Source organism: Triturus cristatus, chromosome 3_1 (assembly GCF_964204655.1).
Source record: "Triturus cristatus chromosome 3_1, aTriCri1.1, whole genome shotgun sequence".
Classification (NCBI taxonomy): domain Eukaryota; kingdom Metazoa; phylum Chordata; class Amphibia; order Caudata; family Salamandridae; genus Triturus; species Triturus cristatus.
Window position 1 is genome coordinate 393,027,796 of NC_140583.1, and position 26,120 is coordinate 393,053,915.

The 26,120-nt window shown below is 46.3% G+C and overlaps 1 protein-coding gene across 1 annotated transcript in view; it reads left to right on the forward strand.

The window, feature by feature from the left end:
• The window catches only part of GNB5 (G protein subunit beta 5), a 322,810-nt gene that overhangs the window by 100,595 nt on the left and 196,095 nt on the right, over window positions 1-26,120 (forward strand). The window contains exons 4-5 of the mRNA XM_085644176.1: window positions 19,167-19,303; window positions 24,306-24,347. Of these exons, the coding sequence (XP_085500302.1) occupies window positions 19,167-19,303; window positions 24,306-24,347 (179 nt within the window). The remainder of the gene's footprint in view (window positions 1-19,166; window positions 19,304-24,305; window positions 24,348-26,120) is intronic.

The following is a 26,120-nucleotide window of genomic DNA, read 5'->3' on the forward strand; positions in this document are numbered from 1 at the left end:
AGTGGTCGCAAAAAGGGTCTTGCAGGCTCACAGCACTCTCCCCTCGCCCGTCAACTTCTCTGCGGGTGTCCAGGGAAAGTCGTTTCCTAGTGCTGGGTTTGCCCTGGTTTGGCAGGCCTTCCTCCTGGTCAAGCTGCTCCCTTGGCAATGGGAGAGGAACTCGCTTAAGATGGGAGATATGGATCCAGCGCTGCTTACCCTCAACTTTCACCGCCGTTCGCGTTGCCAGGAGCACCTGGTACGGTCGGGACCAGCGCGGATCCAAACTCGATTTTCGTTGATAGTTCCGAACCAAGACCCACTATCCAGGTTCCACGCTGTGTCCGGGTCCCTCCGGCAGGGGCTGCAGTAGGGCAGATATCTGTTGATGAATAGAATGGAGATCTTTAGTCAAAGTATACAAATAATCAGTCAACATAGGATGGTCGATGTCCCTGAAGGATTTGGGCCGAGGTACTCCCCACACGTTGGCAGGTCTGCCAAAGATTACCTCATAAGGGGAGATACCGCTCCGGGAATGAGGAGTAGTTCTTACGGACAACAGGGCCAGGGGCAGGAGATCAGGCCATTTTAATCCTGTCGTGTCCTGAAGTTTAGCCAGTTTCAATTTCAGAATCCCATTATATTTCTCAACTAGGCCCGCTGATTGAGGATGTCGAGCTGCGTGAAACTTCTGCTGAATGGACAGACCCTTGTATACATGCCTAACTAAGTCAGCATTAAAATGTGTCCCGTTGTCACTCCAAATCACCCGTGGCAACCCATATCGAGGGAAAAACTCCTTTACCAGAGCTTTCGCGGTTGCCAGGGCAGTATTTTCCTTTGTGGGATACGCCTCCACCCATTTACTAAAAGTACAGATCACCACCAGCACGTATTTCAGATTGTTAACTCGTTCTAGCTGTATGTAATCCATTTGAAGTACTTCAAAAGGCAGGGTGGGCGGCGCAAAACTACCCTCCAAGACGGGAATGCTAACCCCAGGATTATGCTGGAGACAGATCATGCAATGCTGAACCAGGTTCCTAGCTGTCTTATGAATATTAACATTGTACCAGACAGGATCCAATGTGGCACAGATGCCCTGGACCCCTACATGTGAAGGTCCATGTGCCATAGCTACTACTGCATTTACAAATGCGTTTGGCAGTAACCATCTACACCTCTCTGACAAGTCAGTCCAACATCCATTCTCATCAAGCCTCCCCACCTGTTCTTGCCAGTATGTCAGTTCTTCTGGGGTCACCTCCTTTTGTAGCTCTTTCACACTGTCTATGGTGTTGTTAAAAACCCCTGCCTCTATAATTTTTGTCACTACAAACATGGAAGTGGTGTCAGACTGGGCTGTTTCCTTGGCGATCCTATCCGCAAAGGAATTTCCCCTCCCCACATCATCCACTACAACCTTGTGTGCGCTACATTTCACTATGGCCAGGGTTTTAGGCAACGTTAATGCAGCCAGCAATCGGTCAACTAATGGCCCATTCTTTATCTTTTCGCCATGAGATGTCAAGAATCCTCTTTCCGCCCATAACCTCCCGAAGCTATGCGCTACACCGAACGCATATTGGCTATCGGTGTAGACATTTAGCTTCAAGCCTTTCCCCAACTCGCAGGCCCTGAATAATGCAACCAATTCGGCTGCCTGGGCCGACCGGTATGGTATCTTGGCTGCCTCGACTACCGTTTGCAGGGTAGTAATCGCATAAGCCGCAGCTGTCGTACCATCCGGTAATCTAAAGCAGGACCCATCAACATACAATTCTCCTTGGGCATCAGATAGTGGTGTGTCAGTTAGATCTATCCGGCCCTTGGTTTCTTCTTCAGTTCGAAAAATACAATCATGTATGTCTTATCCACCATCCCCTGAAGGGAGGGGCAACAGCGTGGCAGGGTTCAAGTTAACACATCGTTTGATCGTTATATGAGGTGCAAACAGGGTCAATTCGTACCCTGTAAGACGCGCACTAGTTAAGTGCTGCGTCTGTGTCCTGTTTAATAATACGTCCACAGCATGAGGCACCATTACTGTCAGATCCGTATTCAGGACTAGCCCTTCCGATTGTCTGATCGCTACAGCCACTGCCGCTGCAGCCCTCAGACAACTGGGAAGTGCTCTGGCGACGTTATCCAAAACCGCAGAGAAATATGCACAAGGCCTTTGCTTACCACCAAAGTCCTGTGTCAACACTGAAAGAGAACAACCGTCCACCTCATGCACATAGAGCACAAAAGGTTTCCGGTAGTCAGGGGTGCCAAGCACAGGAGCAGAGCAAAGAGCAGTTTTCAGAGCAGAAAAGGCAGTCTGGCATTCATCAGTCCAAGGTAAGGGTTCATGCACATCCTTCGTAGTTAGATACAAGAAAGGTTTAGTCAAGAGAGAATAGTTAGCAATCCATTGGCGACAGTAGGAGGTTATACCAAGCAAAGCGCGGACATCACGTTGCGTGCGAGGAACAGGCATGTTAGTTATGGTTGCGATGCGCTCAGAAGTCAACCGTCTTCCCTCCTTCGACAGGAGATGACCGATATAGGTCACCTCCGGTCGACAATATTGAAATTTAGAGAGCGACACCTTGTTACCATGAGTGGCCAAGTGCCGTAGCAGGGTAACCGTAGCATTGCGGCAACCCTGTTCTGTATCAGAGGCCACAAGGAGGTCGTCAACATACTGCAATAGGACATTACCTGGCGGCAATTGTAAGGAATCCAATACTCTTTTTAGGGCTTGGCTGTAGATACTAGGGCTTTCGGTATACCCCTGGGGGGCGCGACAGAATCTAAAGCTGCGGCCCTCCAATGAGAAACCGAACAAATGTCTGCTATCCGGATGTATGGGAATGCTAAAGAAGGCATTCTTCAAATCAATCACCGAGAAAAATGTGGCAGTGGGAGGAATCATGGTCAAAATGGAATTAATGTCTGGTACCACCGGATATTGGGGTACCACAATCTTGTTAATTTCTCGCAAATCAATCACAAATCGGTAGGTATCAGCATAATCAGGGGATTGGGGTACGGGGGCTCGTTTAAGAATCGGAAGAATGGGACTGTTACAGACGTTAGAAGCCGTTTCCTCCACCACCCCTGTTCTAATCAAGTCATAAATAATGGCCAATAAAGCGCGTTCCCCTGCGGGGGCTATTTTATACTGTGGGATCCTCGGCAATTTGGCATTCTGTTTCAGGGTGATGGACACCGGGGGAATTTGGAGGAATCCTACGTCAGTGTCCCCCAGGGCCCAGAGATCCTTCGGGAGTTGTGCAAGCTCAGGAGGTAGTGAGTCCGTTTTCGAAAAACATTGAACGGAGGGGATAGAGGTATTCCGAATGGTCAGATAAACTCCATCGGGGGAGCAATAGATGTGGGCATGCAATCTTTTTAAAATATACATACCCAGGAGATTCTCCCCACACTGGGAGGTGAGGAGGAAAGGTGATTCTATCGTAACCGGTCCCAGAGTGAGGGAAAGTGGCTTAGAAATGGGGCTCACCACCGGAGTTCCAGAGAACCCCACGGACACGTTAGTCTGGCCAGACAGAGCGGCCCCCGGGACCAGGGCACGTGAAACAGAACTGTTCATAGCCCCTGTGTCAACCAAAAACTTACCTGATGCATCCAACAATCGTGCATGGACATAAGGTCCAGCTTGATCTATCGGAATTGACACATGCCCCTTACTCTGCCCTTGGCTGTCCTATGCTTGAGTATACCCGGTGACTTCGTCCGTTACACGTCCATCATTATAGTACTGTTTACCCTGGTTTTGGTCGAAATAATTCTGACTGTTCTCACCTCGGGCTGCCTGTTCTTGTCTCGTGTGTCCACCACGATGCCCACTCATCCTTCCCCGTCCGCGACCCCTTGAAGCCGTATTCTGTTCATATAGTAACGGACACTGCGCTCTCAAATGCCCCTCCTCTTTACAGAAAGCACATTGATTTATGCCCAAATCTGTTCGCCCAGCTGTTTGCGTCGGTCCCGCCCCTCTTGGAGCGAAATTCTGCAACCCTCGTCCTCTTCCTCTACCCCTCTCCACTTGCTGTAGTAACACTCGTGTTTTCAATTCTTTCGACTTTCTTTCTGTCTTATCCTTGCTCTCATTCTCCCGATGCTCATAATACTGAGCCATGCTCAGTATCGTGGAGGGCGTGGTGGTCGTCCAGGTACTCTCGGCTGCCTGTAACCGAGCCGATACCTCGGGTAGCAAATTTGTTACAAATCTATTAACAAATAAACGTACACCCCCTTCCGTTGCCAAGTCCTGTCCGCTGAAGTCAATGAACACTCCCTCAAACCTCGTGAAAAAATTAGAGACACTCTCGTCCTTCTTTTGCTTACAGGCCGTCAGCTTGTCCCAATCTACTTTCCTGGGTGGGATCAGCGAATGCATATAAGTTATTATTCTCTCAGGCAAGGCCAGTATCTCAGGTCGGGGCTTGTTCCCTGGTTTACGATCTCTATCCCAGTTTCTCAGTTGATCCCATGTCCCACCAAATTCCGTAACATGGTCCTCGTCATGTACCTGGCGCCAAATGTCCACCGGTACTAATAAGGCAAAGAATAATTCAATATCTGCCAACGTCATTACCGCTGACGAGGCGGCCTCGGTCAGTTCCTTGTAATATGCGGTGGGGTTCTTTCTAGGATCTGGCAACTGGCTTTTTAGGGATAGTACCTCACTCCGCTTCCAGGGGGTATAGACCCATTGTTCCTGGAACCGGGCGTCTACCCCGGGACGGGTAACGACGCCGTGGGCATCTACTACTGCGGCAACTTCTGGATGGAAGATAGGGTGCACTTCCCGCATAGGGAACTGGGAGAATCCGGCAGGAGTGGTAGACTGCAAACGGGCTCTATAAGAGACCAAAGTCTGTACCTTCCCATACACCTCTTCCGGTGTCAACTGAGATTTATGGACCTGATCAAGAATATCATATAGTATAGCCGGAGCCTTCCCTTCCTGATGTACCTGTTCCCACACAGAAATAAGACGGTTGGCCATATGCTCCAGAGCATGCTGTTGCATCACCGGTTCATAGTCTCTCATAGTACTCCAAATATCAGCAAGCGTATAAATGGGATGTCGCATCCACTGGGATGCTTGTGTAGCTATAGTTTCCCTTTCTTCCGTTCCCAAGGCCGAACGAGTGAACAACTTCCTACCTTCAGTGAGACTGGCCGGACGTAGTGGAGTAGTTGCAGCTGTTACCGGCGTGGTACTGGCGGAGGAGGAGGGTAGAACAGGAGGGGAAGGCATTGACCCCAGCGACAGCTGAGGGTTCCCGGCTGCAGCTGTCGTCAATAAATTAGGCAGTATGGCCATAACTTCAGACACAGATGTCGGTAACCGGGAGAGGTTCGGCAGGGAGGGAGGGGTAGTGGTGGCCGGGGGAGCCGAAGCCGAGGCCCCCCAGGGACATATTTGGAGCCGGGGCCGAGGCCCCTGATACCTCCGGATATATCCTCTGTGGCACATAAGGGGGTGGTGGTCTGGTGTCCAGTAAATCCTCTATCTCATCTTCTGCTTTTGGGCGGGTCACATAGCTCTTATCCACCTTTAGTCGAAATTCACGATTCATGCAATCCAATCCCCTTTCTACTCTGTCTCGGTCATAGGCCATAGCTTTCTGAGTAACATTCTGTCCTGCCTTGGCTCTGGCTATTTTCTCTTCCCTTATTCGCCGTTGTTTGGCCTCCTTCTGCCATGCAATTAGAGCATCAAACATGGCCTGCCTACTTCGCCTAGAAAACAGCTGTTCCTGTAGGAACGCAATTTTCTTCTCATCAAACGAACCCGTTTTGGGCCATCGTAACTCCTCATTGCCCTTGGTATACTTATGCCACAGAGTGCAGAACAACAACGGAGAGATCCCATGTTTGACATACATAAAATGGCTAGGACTACCCTCCGGCGGGGCGGGTTGGCTCTCCGCTAGTCTAGAGTCACTTGTTCGACAGCAGCAGCCAAAACAATTCAATTTACTAAAACAGGACATTTTGGTTAGTTTTCAGACATGTATACACAAACAACAATCAACACGAATCATACACAACGTACAATCAGTATCAGAGAACCAAGCCCGTCGACTCTGGTTCACAGTCCAAACACCAAACTACACGCGGGATTCCGGCCACCCTCCTGGCTCACCACTAAGACCAGCCCCCAACGAGGACTTGCCCCGTCAGGAGTATGCCCTGTGGCTACCCAGTCTAGGTCGCGGGTCCTTCCACGTGCAGTCCGTTTGTAATCCTTCGGCGCGCCGTTTTTACTCAAATCAAATACAACCTGTACGTACTTCGAGTCAAACCACGGTAATGCTAACCTCGATCAAGCAAGACACCACCCTCCGGTGCGTGTCTTCAAATCAATGCACCGCTGTCCAGCGCGAGCTTCAAACAAATGCAATCCGTGTTCAAAATCAAAAACGCATCGTTCTCAACGAATGCTCTCAAATCAATCAAATAGCACACCGTCTTCAACGCGTGCCTTAACCAATAATGCACCGTTTACAACGCGTGCGTCAAAATCAAATCAATACTCACCGGGTGCACCCAGATACGAATGTTCGTTCTCCGCTGCCAACTCCTCCCGACCAAATCGATCCAGTTTCTGGGTTAAGCCCGTAGGACCCCGGTGAAGGGTAACTAGCAGCAGGGGACGTACCGAAAAGTCGTGCAGGGTGGGAGAAATCCTCAGGCTCCTCTCCCGCCAACCGGTCAGGACGCCCCCAACCCCACCACCCGAATACGGGGGGGGGAAGACCCTTTCACGGGGTCCCTTCGTGGTCGCCAACTGTTGTGTCCAAAATAATTATTCCAAGGGCCACACTTACCATTGGCCCGCAATATTAGGTAAGAAGGAGCAGTTGGCAACGTGGAAGGTTCAAACGTTTATTAGCCACCACAGAACTCTATATAGAGGAGCCTCGTCGATCCTCACCCATCAGGTGCGCCGAGGAAGACTGCTGGCTCCTTGACAGTAACACACTTTTATACATTACAGCATACAAAACCATATATGTGGAAAAGTACCAGTTAGTCCTGGCGCCCCTAATGAGCTCATGCCCATTTCTAGTTTCGGTTACACATACAAAGGGTTACTATCTTTACAGAGAAGGTCGAAAGGGTGACTCCCTTCTCGTCCCAGGCCTAGAGGAATTTGCCTGATACTCCCTTTTAGCAGATGTGACCTTGCTTCTCAGCAACTCAGCCTGTCTCCTAATTAAATGCAAGGAAAGGGGAAAGCGGAGGGTGTGCGGAAAAGACCACGTGACTCCCAAGTGAGAGAGAGAGCCGCAATCCAAGATGGAGGCGGTTCGGTTTCTCGGCCCTTTTTGTCGTACTAAACATAATCGGGGATCTCGAGCCGTTTAATACACCATAACGAGGTAAACTATCATTAGATATACTGCGCTAATCATATCGTAATATCTTGAATACCTCAACCTGGACTCTGTCCTTAGGGGACTAGACTGGACACCAGAGTACTAAGACAGGATCGTGCTTTACGCCAACGACGTTCTGTTCTTCATGTTGGCCCCTTGGGCCTCCGGGCCTCGTATCCTCCCAATCCTTCGAGTCTTCGGGGAGACCCCCGGCCTCTGCGCCAATCCGTCCAAATCTACGCTGTTCCCTATTTTTGGTGAACAACTAATTCAGGCCTGGACGTCATCACTGATCATTGCGGGTGAGGGCCTGAAGTACCTAGGGGTCTATATAACGCGGACACCCGGCGACGCCTGGGCACACAACATAGCACCGCTGCTTCCCGCCGTCCTGGATGAGATGACGATCTGGTCTCAGCTGCTTCTATCTTTATACGGCAGGACTGCAGTCTTTAAGATGGTGACTTTGCCTCACCTTTTATACATGCTCCAGAACTACCCCCCGTCGTGGTTCCGTCAACTTAACGCACTCCTCAATAGATTCCTATGGCAGGGGGGCGCGATTCGTGTCGCTCTTGCGACATGCACTCAGTCCACATACTGTGATGGAATTGTGGCAGCAGATGTCCGAGCATACTATTGGGCTTCGCACCTCCTGGTGATCAATGAGTGGTGGTATGGCTCTCAGATGGACCTGGCCTATGCCGTGGAGCGGTCGTCCATGGCAGATACCCCATTGCTCTGTCTCCTGTACAGTAACTCCCCCCTGAAGGTGCTTCCCCCGGCTTGCCGGGTAGGTATTCAGGCATAGAGACAGGTGGTCAGGTCCACGGGTTAGTGGGGTAGGTTTACGCACGCCACTCCCCTCTGGCAGGGAACGTATCTTCAACCTGTCTCGTCGCTGGTGCGTTTTCTAGATGGGATGATATCGGCATATCCACACTCAGAGATATCATGCAGGGGAGCATCCTCAAATCCTTTCAAAGGCGGCAGGCGGATTTTGACCTTCATAAATCACAGTTCCATCGCTATCTGCAGCTCTGTCACGCACTGACCCCCCTGGTTCGGCGACTAGAGTCGCTACCGGAGTTCCACCTACTAGAAGGTCGCTTACTGATGGGAGACTTGGAAGCCCACAAGATTCGACAAATTTACCAAACCCTCACTACACACTCCCAAGACAACTATTCACTGTACCCGGATGGCTTGGGAGGCTGACCTGCCAGCTCTGATGGACGATGACTGAGCGGAGGTGCTGGCTAGCCCTCAGTATGCGGCCGTTTCCACCAGATACAGACTAATTCAATTTAAGTCCTACTATTGCAGGAGACTCACCTCTTGGGTGAGTCTCCTGCAATACTCATCCACCGCCGAGTACCGCTTCAGGTTACACAACACTGGCTAGATCCTCAGGGGCATTTCACTATTATCTCTGGCACCATAGCCAGTGAACAGATTACACTTGGGAGTATATATGCCCCTCCACCGTTAGGTCAGACGTTCATAGATAAACTTACACAGCTCTGGGGGGATCTCCCCTGTGACTTGACGATTCTGGGTGGGGATTGGAATTACATCATGGGTCCCCTCGACAGATGGCGGGCTCGGCCGCCAGATACAAGCCCCCCAGGTCCAAACTGCACGTATTGGCACATACACTGGGCTGGACAGATTCTTGGCAGGTGCTTCATCCCTCTGAGGCAGGGTTCACATATGCATCCTCGGTTCATCCCACCCTCTCACGCCTGGACTACATATTCCTCCCACATAGCTACTTATACAGAGTGGCACACGCCTCCATCATGCCGAGGGGCCTCTCCGACCACTCGCCCATTCAACTCAAGCTCCGCCTGCAGACTGATCTAGCCCCATATCGGTGGTGCATGCCCCCATGGCTTCTTCGCGATGCTGACTATCAAGAGATGCTGCACAGTGCTATTGTGGAATATCTCAGCCTCAACGTGGCAATTCCTCATCCCTGGTCATTCTCTGGGAGGCCCTTAAGGCTACGATTAGAGTGGCGGACATCAGTTATCGGTCCGGTGAAAAACTGCGACATTTGGCGCAGGGGCAGGAGTTGGAGGACCGCCAGGTACTCTTACAGTCCCAACTGGTGGAGAGCGCTGACTCCGTCGGAACCTCTTACACGTTCAGCAGCGGCTCCATCAGTTGCATACGGACAGTGATAAAGAGGCGTGGTTGGCGACCCAATACCGGATCTATCAGTGGGGTGACAAGTCGAGTCAGATGCTCCATAGGTTATGTCAGATTCGGACATCCCCGACTCAGGTCCCCCTCCTGAGGTCTCCAGACAGCACTCTCCCAAGGCGGTGGTCCAGGCGTTTGCCAGCTTCTACGCAACCCTGTATGAGGAGCGTGAGGTAATTGCTGAGTCCCACATTGACGACTTTTTCTCCGATATCGCTCCCTGACGTTTGCCCGATGATATATGAGACGAAGTAGATAAGCCGATCACTCTGGACGAATTGCAGATGGCACTGTCCAATACACACCCAGGCTGTGCACCGGGCCCGAACGGGTTTCCCGGTGAGTTTTTGCACCCAGATATGGCGACCCTGGGGCCTCACATGCTTGGGGCATTGAACGACGCATTGGAGCAGCGTATTCTGCCTCTGGACTGGCGGTATGCCGAAATTGTGTTTTTTCTTAAACCCGGTCGCCCTCTGGAAGATCAGGGTTCGTACCGCCCCATCTCCCTGCTGAATTTTGAGCCTAGACTGTTGGGGAAGGTCCTAGCCGACCACCTCTGCACCTGCATTCAAGACCTGGTACATCCGGATCAGTCAGGCTTTATGCTGCAGCGCTCCACAAGGCATAATATTAGGCGGGTTCACAACGCCGTCGCGGAGACCCCTCGTTTGGCCACCCCGCAGTGATCTTGCTGGCAGACATCAACAAGGCGTTCAACTCTCCGAGTTGGACCTACCTCTTTAACCTCCTGGAAGCCGTAATCCTAGGACCAAGGTTCCTGGCATATGTGAACCTACTGTATACGGACCTCACCGCCTCGGTTCGTGCAGCCGGTTGCTTCCTCCCTTCCCGATCCACAGGGTTACGCGGCAGGGGTGCCCCCTATCCCCGCTTTTATTTGCCTTAGCGATCGAGCCCTTATCTGTGTGGGTGCACCTGGACTCTGTCCTTAGGGGACTAGACTGGACACCAGAGTACTGAGACAGGATCGTGCTTTACGCCAACGACGTTCTGTTCTTCATGTTGGCCCCTTGGGCCTCCGGGCCTCGTATCCTCCCAATCCTTCGAGTCTTCGGGGAGACCCCCGGCCTCTGCGCCAATCCGTCCAAATCTACGCTGTTCCCTATTTTTGGTGAACAACGAATTCAGGCCTGGACGTCATCACTGATCATTGCGGGTGAGGGCCTGAAGTACCTAGGGGTCTACATAACGCGGACACCCGGCGACGCCTGGGCACACAACATAGCACCGCTGCTTCCCGCCGTCCTGGATGAGACGACGATCTGGTCTCAGCTGCTTCTATCGTTATACGGCAGGACTGCAGTCTTTAAGATGGTGACTTTGCCTCACCTTTTATACATGCTCCAGAACTACCCCCCGTCGTGGTTCCGTCAACTTAACGCACTCCTCAATAGATTTCTATGGCAGGGGGGCGCGATTCGTGTCGCTCTTGCGACATGCACTCAGTCCACATACTGTGATGGAATTGTGGCAGCAGATGTCCGAGCATACTATTGGGCTTCGCACCTCCTGGTGATCAATGAGTGGTGGTATGGCTCTCAGATGGACCCGGCCTATGCCGTGGAGCGGTCGGCCATGGCAGATACCCCATTGCTCTGTCTCCTGTACAGTAACTCCCCCCTGAAGGTGCTTCCCCCGGCTTGCCGGGTAGGTATTCAGGCATGGAGACAGGTTGTCAGGTCCACGGGTTAGTGGGGTAGGTTTACGCACGCCACTCCCCTCTGGCAGGGAACGTATCTTCGACCTGTCTCGTCGCTGGTGGGTTTTCTAGATGGGATGATATCGGCATATCCACGCTCAGAGATATCATGCAGGGGAGCATCCTCAAATCCTTTCAAAGGCAGCAGGCGGATTTTGACTTTCATAAATCACAGTTCCATCGCTATCTGCAGCTCTGTCACGCACTGACCCCCCTGGTTCGGCGACTAGAGTCGCTACCGGAGTTCCACCTACTAGAAGGTCGCTTACTGATGGGAGACTTGGGGATCCACAAGATTCGACAAATTTACCAAACCCTCACTACACACTCCCAAGACAACTATTCACTGTACCCGGATGGCTTGAGAGGCTGACCTGCCAGCTCTGATGGACGATGACTGAGCAGAGGTGCTGGCTAGCCCTCAGTATGCGGCCGTTTCCACCAGATACAGCCTAATTCAATTTAAGTACCTTCACAGGGTATATTACACGCGTCTTCGCCTTTGGAAAATGGGGGCAATTCCATCCCCTACTTGTCTCCGATGTGGCGCTGACAAGGGGTTGTTCCTGCACACGGTGTGGAGCTGCGGGCACTGAAGCACTTTTGGTCCGGTGTGTTTTCTTGCATGGGGCGGGTACATGCGTGGGATTTCCCGACATACCCTAGATTGGCGCTCCTACACAGTACAGAAAATATCAGGGGGAACAGGTATAAATGACACCTATTGTTTTCGGGGCTCACTCTGGCTAAACGGGACATAGCACAACACTGGAAGGATTCGTCCCTGCCCTGTATAACCAATTGGAAAAATGCCCTGGATAGGTGCATGTCAGCGGAGGTTGCTGTGTTCCAGGCGAGGGGGTGTCCCCAGAAGCATGGGAAGATATGGTCTAGAGGTATTGATTTGTCCTTAATGTCTCCGACAGTTGCCAGGGACCCTATTGAACGACTCATGGTGAATAACTTACCTGTGTAAAGTTTCGGTACTAAGAAGACGTGGACGATGGGAATTCCTTAGGTTTTTGTATACAATGGGAGGCGGGTGTGTGTGTGTGTGTGTGTGCATGTGTGTGTGTGTGTGCGTGTGTAAAAAAAATATATATAACCACAAAATCCTTCCCTGTCAAAGGAAAAGACTGCACTCTGGGATAGAAGGAATTCACAACCGTTTATTCCATTGGTTCACCTCGGGTAAGACGTGTTTCGGCTGTGCAACAGACTTTATCACCTGGTGAGCGCCATTTTAAAATCCTTATTTACACACTTGTTTTTGCCATAAACATAGACAAAAGACTTCCCGACTCGTCGCAATCAACCACATTGCGGGTTTCAAGCTTGCATAGCAAACTCCCAATATGCATAAAAATGCCATTAATTATCCTGAGGACAGAAGATTGAACCAATTTCTTTCATACTTTTACTGCACAAACTTAAATTTAAAATAGCATTACACAGCCCAAGCCAATATCGTGAAAGCACACTCAGAAAAATAAAGCCACAAAGGCAAAAATGCTTCTTAGTGAATCATGAACGACTCCCAATCACAAAAACATTTCAGTGCTCTTACTTTTTGGCTACGTTATCCAACAATCATAAACTCTAATAGTAAAAGCTAAAAGAATCATGCAGTTTGTGGTAGAAATGAAATGAAACTTAAAACGGCAAAGCCAGTCATTTTCAGTCCATTATTTCTGCACAAGTCTGAGATTGTAATTACTGTTCATGATAACATGACGGCTTCAATAAACAATAAATGCGACTTTAGCACTTTTCCTAGCGGGATCTTCTTATTTGTAACCAAAGTCATTCACGTTTCACGATTCGTTTTTACCTCCGTGGTGGCGGCACGAGTCGTCCTGAATACAATGCAATACAATACAATATTGTGAATAATTACCAAGACAAAATCCCTTTCTTTCCTCCAATGTTATTAGGCTGCATGCTCATTCGCTCTTCATTTCCGATGTGTCCAATCTCCCAAAACATGTATTTTGAAGTCATATCCCTCCCCGATTGGCAGATGCCGCGGTGAAGAGCGAACGAGCATGCAGCCTGATAACATTGGAGGAAAGAAAGAGATTTCGTCTTGGTAACCATTAACAATATTCAGGACTACTCATGCCACCACCATGGAGGTAACAAGCATTTCCAATGCATTAGGACTTGCATTTATGCAAGACCTATTGCATTGCATCACGGACAACGGGAGGGGGGAGCACGGACAATGGGAGTGCGGGCGGGGGAGGGGGGAGAAGGGGCGAGAAGGCACAGACAAAGTAGTGCTCACAGTCTAAATAACACGTGCCATACCGTATAACACTTGCAGTAAAGGGGCCAGTTGCCATGGGTGGAAACAAATGACGACATGGCCTTAATAAGGAAAGACTAACAAGCCTCATAATCAAACAGAAGGCAGCATTTACGAAAGACAATGACAAGAGCCAATTAAAAACATGGACGGAGAGTGGGCGGACCTTCCACTCCATACTCCATTACTGCATGCCTCGCAGAGCGAGCAGCGCATGCGGGCTGCCGCTATAGGCTCAACCTAAAAAGCATATTTGCTCACCAGAGAGGATTTGCCTTAAACAACACTGCCGATAATCCATCTGGCCACGTATCCCGGGACTTTTTCAGGTTACCTATGACTTCAGCAATTAGACCAGGTTTCAGTGGTACTTCTAACTTGGAAGTCTCTTCTGGACATGTGTTCCCTACTAGTGTAATACTCTGTGGGGGACAACGGTATAGTTCCAAAATAAAATGAGCCCATTGAGCCTTGCTCATCTGGGCTTCAAGGTGATCCGGAGAGATAATTAACTCCGAATTCACCAAGTGTCAGAATTTCTGCAAGTGGCCATCACTGATGGCATCATACATTTCAACCCAAATTAATTCAAAATATTCTCTTTTTTTATGTTGCATCAGTTAGACTTTGAATTCTATTTAATTTATGGCAAATCTAATTTATAAACCTTACTGTTCCACAATTAGCATTGAACCAACCGGACCCGCTCAGCGCTTTAACTTGTACATTTGAAGGTCTGGGATTGAGCGGTAATTTAAAAACCTTTACCACTGATTTTTATCAAAAGAGCATACCACTTTAAATGACACAAACCCGTCATGCTTGGCAGGAGCTCTTCCATTCTTATCCTAAATAGTGCTTTAAGATTCTCATCATAAAACGCGACTCTGTTGTATTGTTACCCACATTATGCACTTTAGACAACGATTTCTTAACTTGTGCCAGAGTATTAAAGATTAATACCAAAGCCAAATGGTCACTTGGTCACAAGTCCGCCACAGCTTTAGAATGCTCAGGAAGGCAAAGGGATATTCAAGTGCAGGTTGAGGAGTGCGCAATCTGAAGTTGTCGCTAGCAGGACTGTCATGAGATATCCAGCCAGGCTGACGAAATTATGTTGCCATAGGTAAAATAGAACATGTGCAGCTTTCCCAAAGCTTTTCCCTAGCTAATACAGCTACTGGAATGTCATGTAAAGTTAATATTTCTGAATACTCGCTATCTGACTGCGAAAACAGCATTTTCAAATTAAAATCCCCTCCTTCAATAAATAATGCATCGGCAAAGGACAGAAGGAGCTTACACCAATCTTTGTCAACATTCTTTAACTCTTGGGTAAAAGATGTGACTCTAGGTAGAATAAATACATTAATAGAAATCAAAGACTTTAAAAATCTGTCATGGAGTCATGGTACAATATGACAAGCTAAGACACCCAGCTTCATGTCATTACTAAAATATCTCCCTTCCTAGCACGTAGAAAATCAATTGACCCCCTGCAAAATGACCATGCTTTTTTAGTAAAGCATTTTTGGTGCAAGTCACAAACCTCTCGCAAGATGAGCCATCCCACAACCATGTTTCCTGCAGAAGTAAATTAGCAAATTTCGCCACATTTGATTATACGGTACTCTTGACAGGTTCTTATAACCATGGATATTTCAGATCACTACTTTTTGTGGTGTAGGTTGCCCAATAACGTATGGGCGCAATTACCTTGTGCCTTCTGTCTCAGTGATATCAAAGGGCAAGGAGGGTGACGTTGGGGTGTGATGTGGTAATTCCAGTTGTCATACAGTTCATTTGAGATTGACACTGGTATTATTCGGTATTGGTCATGGAAGACCTCGTGGTTGCCATTATTGTCCCTCCAAGACATGGGACGAGCCAGATGAGGAAGTTCAACTTGAGTTGCCGCCAGCCCTCTGTGCCTTGTTAGGCATGGCGACCAAGAGTAGACATCATTGGCCCCTTCTATGTGCTTGTAAATTTCAGTACTGTGGTTCTTTAGCTCAGCAGACGCTTTTTGAATTATTGAGGCGGCTAGCTTAGACTAAAGTTTTACCCGAGTGACTACTACCCCGGTAATCTCAACAATGCTCACCAAGGCCATATCGGAGGTGTCAAGCTCTTATAAAGACAGGACACCGGAAAAAAATTGCTAAATGTTGGCCTCGGATTAGAGGCTGTATTTTCGAATTCCCCTAGTTTTCTAGCTGGTTCTCTGCACTCTGTCACTCTACCAGGTACTTTTGCACTTAGCTGTGTGTTTGTACGATGTACTAAGTCCTTTGGTGTAAAATGACACTTGGAAACGTTGAATAGCGAAAAAGCGGTATATTTACATTTAAGAGCAAGAGTACATATAAATGTGATTAAATATACATGCGTAAATTGAGATTTGTGAATAAGGATCATAATTTTTGTTAAAAATAAATGTAATATTAAAAAACCGAGTCACTGCAGTCTATTATTTATATCTTTCGTGGTCAAGACGTAAAAGTGTAGATGACCATGTAATAGGGAGCAAAGATGTAAAGACAGAGGCGAAGGTAAGTAGGTAAAAAGGGGTAGGAGGTTGGTGTGGGGGAGCGTGGCTTGCGTGGGGGTCGCTTGGAACGTGAACCGCGGGTATACAGTAGATGGGGAAGGAAGAACTGGGCAGGAGGAGATCAAAGGGGTCCTCTGTAAAAATAGAAGCAAACAGAGGGTAAAAAAAGGAGGGCAAGAATGAGAGGTCAGGGGTATGAGGGATTACCCCCTAAAACAAGACAGAGGAGAACGGGTTAGTTAAAGTGGAGGCAAATACAAAAAAATTAAAAAAACAATTCCAAACTGAATATTAAAGTTTTTACTCAAGAAGGGCATTCACAAATACTGCAATTTAGAGAACTGAGAAAGGAATATCAACTCGCTCAGGGAGAGGTATTTCGCTATCTCCAGATTCGTCATGCTCTCACAACAGCTCTCCAGCGAGCCGAGGAACTGCCAGAGTCATCTCCCCTCGAGTATCATCTCCTCTCTGAACCACTGCCAAAAAAGGGGTGTCGCTCACATACCGACATACCGGAAGCTCTGTAATAATCTGCCAGACCCGTTTCAATCCCTCAGAGGTAAATGGCAAGCAGATCTTGGACAACTCGAGGATGACGACTGGCAAACAGCGCTGATGTCCCCTAGGGAAGCGGCTATCACTCTCAGGCTCCGACTTGTCCAACTAAAAGTCCTACTTAGAACATACCTCACAGGTATCACCCTTGTAAAGATCGGGAGCCGACAAGACTCTCTGTGTCTCCGTCGTTGCAATGGGGAGGCAACCTTCTATCACATCATATGGGAGTGTTCACCTATACAGGCCCTATGGGAGAGAGCCACACAGCACATGCAATGAGCACTACAGACAGACATTACACTGACACCACAGTTGGGGCTCCTCAACATTTGGGAGGCGACAGATCTCAGTGAGGTGGAGCAGCAGTGGGTCGCCCTGGGACACACATTGGTAAAACTGAACATAGCAACAAAGTGGGGAGCAGCTGACACTCCATCTTCCGGAAACTGGGCAAGAGACCTAGATAAATGTATGGTCGCAGAAAAAGAGGTTTTCAAGTCTAGAGGCTGCCCCAAGAAGTGGGATAGGAAATGGGGAAAGTGGAATGTTTACAGGGGGGACCTATGAGTCTCGCCGACCATGGAAATGGACATGATGGAGCGCTGTTGGGACAGAATAAGTGCGGAGGGCTGAGTGAAACCAAGATTCTGAGTGGTAAAGTTTATAGACAATATATGTTGGATTATGTATTGATCACTGCTATTTATGTGACTGGTATTACTTTAATTCCAATAAAAAAAACTGTTAAAAACAAACAGAAATGCATTCACTAGATTGGTTTTGTCATCCTGGTGAAACTCATTTCCTGAAGAAAAATTTGTCAAAATAGGATTGATATAAAAACAAGAAAAATGTCAGAACCACTTTTTTCGGGTTGTTTTTTCATCAAATACTAATAGAACCATATGGGTAGTCAGGCAATGGTGACCATATGTGCAATCAGGCAACATATATCCCTTAATTAGGTAGGCTAACTTCTGTTAGTCCAGAACTGGTAACAAAGACCTTTATTTGAGTGGTAGCTTACGGAGGGAGAGGTAACTGGCTTGTTGTGATCTGTGGCTGAGCTCACACAGAAACCAAATAAGCTGATCCAAAAAAGTAGGCTGGTTTCTTTAAGGATTCCCTTGCTCACGCTTGGCAGTCTGGCTCATGTAGCAAAGACTTCCATGGGAATATATAAAAAAACTACTCAAACATACATAACTAATAAACTGAAAAACTCTAAATTAAGTTGATTAATATACAAAATGTAATAGCATAAATGGCACAAAAATGAATGGAAGTGGATTTGGGATCTAAAGATATATATAGAAATGAAAACCGCCACTAAGAAAAGGTTTGTTAATGGTTATTCAGTGTTGTACACAGGGTAACTAAAGGGTGGGGAAATATGCAAAGTATCTTCCATGCAGTTGATTGGGACCTAGCTACCCTGTGTAGCCAGCTGCTGAGGAGTGTACATGGTCATAGGGAAGTTGCTGGGTGGTCCTTTATACTTACCGTCTTTTCTGGAGATGTTTTGAGGGCACAGCTCCCTTGTGCAAAAGTTCTTTAATCTCCAGGACCGGTTATTCACTCATCAATCTACTTTCCAAGTTGCTTGAGAGTTTCTACAACCTGGCTTTACCCTGTTCCAAATGGTCCATTGTAAATGTTCAATGCAGGTAATGAATCCCTGTATCCCTGCGCCTTCTTTACCTGCAACCCTGAGGAAAGTTCCCGGAGGCAACCCGGATTCAGGGCCATCCCTCTGCCACCCGCTTCCCTACGACCGCCCCCCCCCCCTCCTTTACCTGGTAAATGATCATTGGCCTTAAAATGACCCCATGTTTCATGCACCGGAATCCCGGAATGGTGACTTACTGCTCAGCTGTTTCTATCCATGTACAGTATGAAGAGGTCCTGTTAACTTTGTCAAGAGTGTCTGCTGGGTTTCTCAGGGATTCGAAAAATACTAGCGTTTTTTAGACTGCCCTAAGCCTGTGACAGTGCTGACGGGGTCTGTAGGACGGGGGTAAGTGCTGAAATCGGTGGAAATAGCATTCACAGACATCTAAGCACTTGTTCCCATTGGAGGCTGAGTATCAGATATGCTTGACAGACTTATTGAACAGGCAGATGCAACCAGCTTCCAGCCGGGCAATGCAGTGCGCAAGGGGCAGTGACAGATGAAATGTGTGCAAAACGGTTTGTCCAGGCTATAACCCCTGTGCGTATTGTCAATGTAAAAACCAGGTGCACGAGCCCACCCAGTGCCTCATGTGTCATTGTATTTGCTCGATGGCTTTTCCACCTGTTTTTGTCATTGTGCCTAAATGACGCCGCTAAATAACAGAGAAAAGTGCGCCTCTGGACTGAGTCCCTTCTGTACCTTGGATCCGGTGTATTGATCTTGTGATGGTGTTTGTTGTTATTGTGTTTCAGTTCATCAGGTGGCAGACCGAGTGGAGTCTCTGGGCCAGTTTGTGATGAAGACAAGAAGAACGCTGAAAGGGCATGGCAATAAGGTTCTCTGCATGGACTGGTGTAAAGATAAAAGAAGAATCGTCAGCTCCTCCCAGGTGAAGGGTTTACTTTATAATTCTATGTCCTGTTCACACTTCTTCGTGCATTTTAAAAGAAAAGAAAGTTTATTTTTCATTGATCACTTTTACCTGTCCCTAGCAAACCAATATTAATAGTGAGAAAATTACAGTCGGATTATCTCTTATCTTTGATTGACCTAAAAAGAAGATGAGGTTTACTGCGGCCCATATTATATATGGTGCAGGTCTGTGTTATCACTGCTAACCTGTAATTTACACCCCCAGCTTCCCATCTCAGCAGTGATTACACCACAGCTTTCTTTGGGTCGATTGAAAGAGCAGCCTAGAGCGGTTGCAAATAGCCCTATGTGAGGTGTGGACCTGTTCCTTAAGTGGAAGCAAGAGCAGATTTCCATGAGCCGGACACCACATTGTCTACACTGCAGCTGCAGTCAGTAAGAATTGATCAGCACCATGGGAGAATAGGCCACAGGGCCTGTTTTTCTGTGGTGGAGGGAGTGGAATGGAGGAGATTCCTGCTGTGATCCATATCCACCCTTTCTAGTTTTATTAATTCTGGTTTGTTTTGCTTTCCAATATAAAACCTTACAATTCTCAAAATATACATACATGATGAAAATACTTGGTGTTCCAGAGTGTAAAGGGCCAATTCTGGATCTCACCTGATAAAAGATTTAACCCATTTCTGTGCAATTTTGATTGATGATGCCACTGAGGCACACAAACTGAAAATGGTTTGTCCATAACAACAAAACCTGAAGAAATATAGAAGGCTGGGCTAGAACTCACAATTCCTCCTAACACAGTAAGACAACTGGGGAAACTAGAACACGAGTTACCAAGTCCTTTCAGTTGCCTTTGATCTTTAATTGAAACTTTGCATTTATCTTGAGTGCTCCTGTGAACAATATTTTAATTGGAGCCAAAGCCTTAGGGGACGAGTAAAAATAAAATGATTCCATTCAGCATCCCTATGCCTGTTCTGTGCGGTGCCCTTGAGGCCTGGCATCTTTTTATACACTTATTTTGAGTGATTTAGAATTTTACCAGCAATTACATTAGTTATTGGGCTTCTGAAGTAAATCCATTTGTATTTGATAACGAATGTAATAGTTTTTTGTATCTTTAAAAAGTTGTGTTTAACAGAAGCAAATGATAAATCCAGTTGAGTTTCCAGAGCATTATTCAAGAAAGTGGATTGTTAGTTGGGTTGGATGGGATTCCACTACAACTAGTAAGGTCACAAACCTGTTAAGGTCAAAACACAACAAAATAAAGATCCCACAACCAAATTGCAAACCAAGAGAAAAATGCACTGATTAACGTTTCACCAAATCGTTAAGAATCCAATAAAGGGAACCAGAGATATGTATTCCTAAAATGTAAGGCAAAGAGCGCCCTGAAAATATATAGCGCTAATTAGGAGTCCCTTTTCGAGGTTGACCACGACCTAGGCACTTTTTTAGGCCAACGGCGATTGAGTGCGGGTTAAATACACCAAGTGGTTCATCAAGTTAAAACTTTTACCTTCTGACTTAGGGCCTAATTTAGAGTTTGCCAGATGAGTACTGTCACAAACATGACGCATGTCTTGTCCACCTTACTACAAGTGGCAAAGCATATAATACACTTAGGCGCACAGATTAGCCATCCAATTTGTGACAGAGTAACCCATTTGCAAAAGTGTATACCAATCTTTAGTCTCTGAAATGGATGTCGAAATCCTTCAGCTGGGCAAGGTTGCAGGTTGTATCTGCTTGGACCCAGATGCCACTGGACGAGGTCCTGCTGAAGCTGTCGATTTTGCTGAGGAAAATCCATGAGTGGGAGAAATCAAAATTTTTCAGTTGACGAAGTCCTCACTTTGGATTGATACTTTTTGACCTTTCACCCTGTCAATGTTTCTGCTTTCTGACTTGGGTCCCGATTTGGAACTTGGCAGACAGAAATAAGTCCATCGGGATGGCAGCGAACTTCACCCTGGCCACCCTTAGAGACCCCTACCTGCCACATTTTTAGTTGCCCGCCAGTCAACTCTGCACATTGATAGGAACTGTCATCATGAAACATGATGGCCGACTGTCAAAGTTTTCTTACATTTTTTATTTTTCAAAAACAAACTTCCACAGCGGGAGTTTATTTTTGAAAAATAAAAAACGGCCACACCATAGAAGTATTCTCCCACCGTGTGGGTATCCGTTTTTATTTTCAACTGTCTTTCACCACCAGGATATTCCTAGCGGTGATGGATAGTTAAAAGAAAAGCCCACTCTAAATAGGATGGACGGTCAAATGACATACCTCTGACGGCCTTTCCTCCCTCTGGTCATCAAAGGAATGTTTACGCCATCAGAGTAAATTTTACTTCATTGGCGCAAACCTTGCAGGTGCAACAGGGTAGGAGGGCAGAGAGTTTGTAGGGCAGGGCACTACATCCCTGTTATGACAGTATAACCTGTCCGCCAAGCTCTAAAATGGGGCCATAGTCTTTTTTTATGGAGCTCAAAATCCTTTAGAGGGCCAAGCCTGAAGCTGTATCTTCGAAATTAGATTGAAATTGCACACTTTTACAACGAGTCCCCACTGACGCTTTGGAGGTCTAGGACATTTTGTAAGTCCCAACTTTCAGTGTTTCTAGAGTAGCTTCTCTTTGGTTGCTTCTAAGGCTCCCACATCCCTTAGGGTCCAGGACTCACTCAAGCAAGGCCCAGTCCAGTTCCAGTTGCTACTGTTCATCTGGTCCTTCATGAAATAGGGCTCTTGTAGCTTGTTGTGTTCCCGTAGCCACAAAGGAGGTTACACAGCAGGCACTTGGTGTCTACATCTTATTTCTGGGTACAGGTGGGAGCAGGTCCAGCCCTTCAGGTCCCCACACAGGTCTCAACAGCAAGTCCAGTCCACGTATGTTCTTCCTCAGGTCCAGCTAGTGTTGTGATGAGCTGTGGGTGAGGTGCTTGCGTTTTAGGTTTTATTAACCAATGAGAAAAAAGTTTCCAGGGGCAACCCATCCCGCTGTCCCACCACCTCCGGTTTGCCTTACTGCACACTATTCCACAGTGCACTATTCTGAAGAAAATTCAACATGACATAATCTTTCCACCCCTGAAGGGAGCTTGTGTGCCAGCCAGTGGTGTGTGTAGGGAAATTAGCAGTCCCCTCCTCTTCAGCTACACAAAAATGGTTTTACGATCAGCTACTTCTCAAACTGGGCTGGTTCCAAACTGGCTTCCAAGTGCCTACAGATAAAAAGGTTTCCTTTAAACTTAACTATGAATGAACAGGCATCACCTTTGTTCCTTTTAAGTTATTGAAGTTCCTGGACCCTCCCCAGCTGTCCTTTCTGAGTTGATATATTTTACGAAAACTCCTTAGCCATTTTTCCTGGTCCAGATTCAAGTTTCACACATCATTAAAGGGAAACACTGGTAGAGCCACCTCACAGCAGGTTAATACTAATTAGCCCAGTAGACCCAGGCAGGTAAAATATAACTTTGACAATTCGATATATAGTGATTGGAATTGTTTTATATACTTACACTGTTATGAGCTGTGATTCGTATTTTTTAAGTTTGTATGTATCTATAATGTTTTTACACTGTGCACTTTTCTGGTTCGTTGATGATGAAGACTTCCTAAAAGTTACTTTTTTAAACATTTATTAAAAATCTGAATTTGCCATAAAATAGGATTTTAAATAAACATGTAAAATAGTGTTTGAATTATTCTGCTAGCATGTCACTAACTGAAGACCTCAGGGTTATGATTTGTTTGCGAACTCCCTTTTTTCTCATAGGACAGCAACAGCCCTTTCCTTTGAAAATAGGTTTTGGGAGTTAGTCACCGTAGACATGCCAACATTAAATTCTTGCATGTGCCACATTAAACACTAACCCCCCTGCCTTGTGAGTAACAAAGCCAACTTACAGGTGACTTATTTAATATTCAAAAGTTGTGTTATTTCATGTAAAAAGGGTTTATTTTGACAGGGTTGCTTGCAAGTTTATAAGCTGCAAGTGCCATGCTACACATGTAGGCCTTAAGCCGTGTTTATCTTGTTTGCATTATGGATGACACGATGTGTGCTACAGTCCTCTGATGACATTTAACTGTCCCATGCCATTGTGTATTTCCTGCAATTTGGGCTTAGTCAATTTTACCATGCTGTGGGGTTCAGAGCACATATACTGGAGACTGGTGTACAGAGTTAAAAACACACAGCAGTATCTGTCCAAATAAATGGGGGTGACAAAGCAAAAAGGGACACTTTGTCACACCTTACGTTGGCAAGAATAGATTTACAGAACGCCATTGTAATCATTTACCGGATGTAGGCAAAAGCTGAGCACAAGCACATTTTATATGTATTAATTATCTTGGGAGTATAATTGTTTTTCGTTTTTTAGGCTGCTTCTGTATTTTAGGTGAAGATTTTAAATACTGAATAGTAATATATTCCAATGGAAACTATATTTTATGAACACTTTGATGTGGAGATGCATATGAAGGATCTAGCTGTGAAACTTATGTTACATTAACTTTTGATGCTTACTCCAGGATTAGATGTGAGTTACACCTGTATTTCAGGAATGATTCTGGAAGTAGTTTCATGAGGAGTTGTGTCTTGCCTCAGGATTAGGTGTGACTTCATTTATTTGTAGGGGTAACATTTGTTTACTCATAACTAATCAATTGTTTTCTGTGAGTAAACATGTGTTACTTCTTATAACTCATGAATACGACTCACCTGTTTCTGGGGTAGGGAAATATAAACTTGGATTAACACATTCACTATCAAAGAAAATGCGTCGTGAGTCAGGTGTGGCTATTCGATAGTCATTTCCTGGATCAAGTCTACTCTGATCAGTAGGCACATTTTTAATCATTAGGACAAAAAAAATGACAATTATAAAAATCAGTTGATAGTAGCGTGGTGTTTGTACAGTATTCATTTGGTGTCCTACATGGTAAATACAAGTTCTAAATTCAATATTTTGCATTTGTTTCTTTTGATATTCAGGATGGAAAGGTGATTGTGTGGGATGCCTTTACTACCAACAAGGTATGTGAATCTTGTTCTTTTTAACTTGACGTAGAAGGCACACGAATAGCAGTTTAAAATGTGCAAATATGAGAAAAGGAAAATAATTTGACGAAAGAGACACAGACAATATATCCAGAATTCATTAAAAAGATAGGAGCGAGGAAGCCAAATTATGATACTGATTAATACATGTTAAGGGTCCTTGTGGTTAATTAGAGTGAAAATGAAGTCGCATGATGGAATCAATTTTAAAACCTAATTAAAATAAAACATATTATCTCAGGAATGCTATGTCTATCGCTTTTAATGGGAAATGAGCAGTGGCAGCCTTAATTCTGACACACTAAGATGGCTGCTGCGGGGTCTGGGGTGTCTCCTCAGAGCTTCAGTGACTGAATTTCAGTCTGATGGCTTGTGCCACTGTCCACCGCCCCCAAAACCAGAGGATCGCAAATGTCAAGGTTGCTTGTAGAGCGCGAAGATGCATGCTATGCAGCTGAATAGGCAAAAGGCAGCCTTTGAAACACTTCCTTCCAATCCCAACAGCTGACCATAGCTCCTTCACCAGTGTGCCACAGGCATACAGTAATCCCTGTAGGTTTATGCTGCATCCCTGGTGATGTAACAGGGTGCTCAACGACTGAGCTGGAAGCAGGCCACCATGAATTCATGATAACCAGGAGGGCCACCATGTCATATTCATGAGGCAGTTAGTATCTAGACCAACCACTCTGCAAATGATGATTAGTATATTCAGATTTCGAGGTAACTGTAGGGAATAGAGCAACACTCTGCTAGCAGTTTACAATGTGAATTTAAACTTGCATGCAATCCATACATCTTTTTAACCATAGTTGTAAGCAAACACAAGGAGATGATGGACCGAGTGCTTAAACTTTTCAGACACTCACCCCCAGTCACAGTTCTGGATTTAATCTATCATCGTTCTTCTTCTCACCAAGCCACCCTAGTTCAGACCCAGCCATATGTAAATCAGTCTTGACCCTGTTCCTCATGAGAACAGTCCAGCCTGGACTGCCAAGCTAGGTCTTCCTTGGTCCGGTAACAAGCATCCTGGGACCGTTTTTAGGGTTTCATCCCTCATCAGCCAGGCTAGCTTGAATCCAGTGGCAAAGTAAGCAAAGCCAACATATCTTTAGTATGGAGATTTTGTACGTAGTGAATCTCGTTAATTGACCAATACAATGAATATAACTATGTATTAACTTTCAGGACCACATATGGTGTTTCCCTCTTCCGGTGTTAAATGTGAAGAAGGAACCTGCTTAATGCAGGATGTCTACATAGTACCTGTTCTGTCACCAATCCCAGGTCTCACAATATATCAAATATTTTTTGGCATTACACCATGACAGACAACCTATTTTATAATGGTAGTAGGGTATTCTTTGTGTCTGAACGTTGTCCATTAATCTTTACATTTCTAGGATAAATTATTCATGTCATCGTATAAGTCAATACCTAATCAATGAAACTGGATCACTCTTTATGGGAAATTGGAGATAACGCAGTATTACAAATAATTTATTCCAGACCGCTCTGCTATTCCTTTATTTGTGGGCAGATCAATTTCTGAAATTTATTCAAGATTTCATAGTGTGTCCTAATTCACATACTTACTGCACGTTTATGCGCCCCTCAGGAGACAGCTGTTAATAAATATATTCATTCAAAAACAATACTCTTACATAATTCTAGTTTTTATATTTGAACTGTCTCAAATGTGGAAGGCCAGACAATGTAGAGTGGTAGGGAAACTATCCCATACAC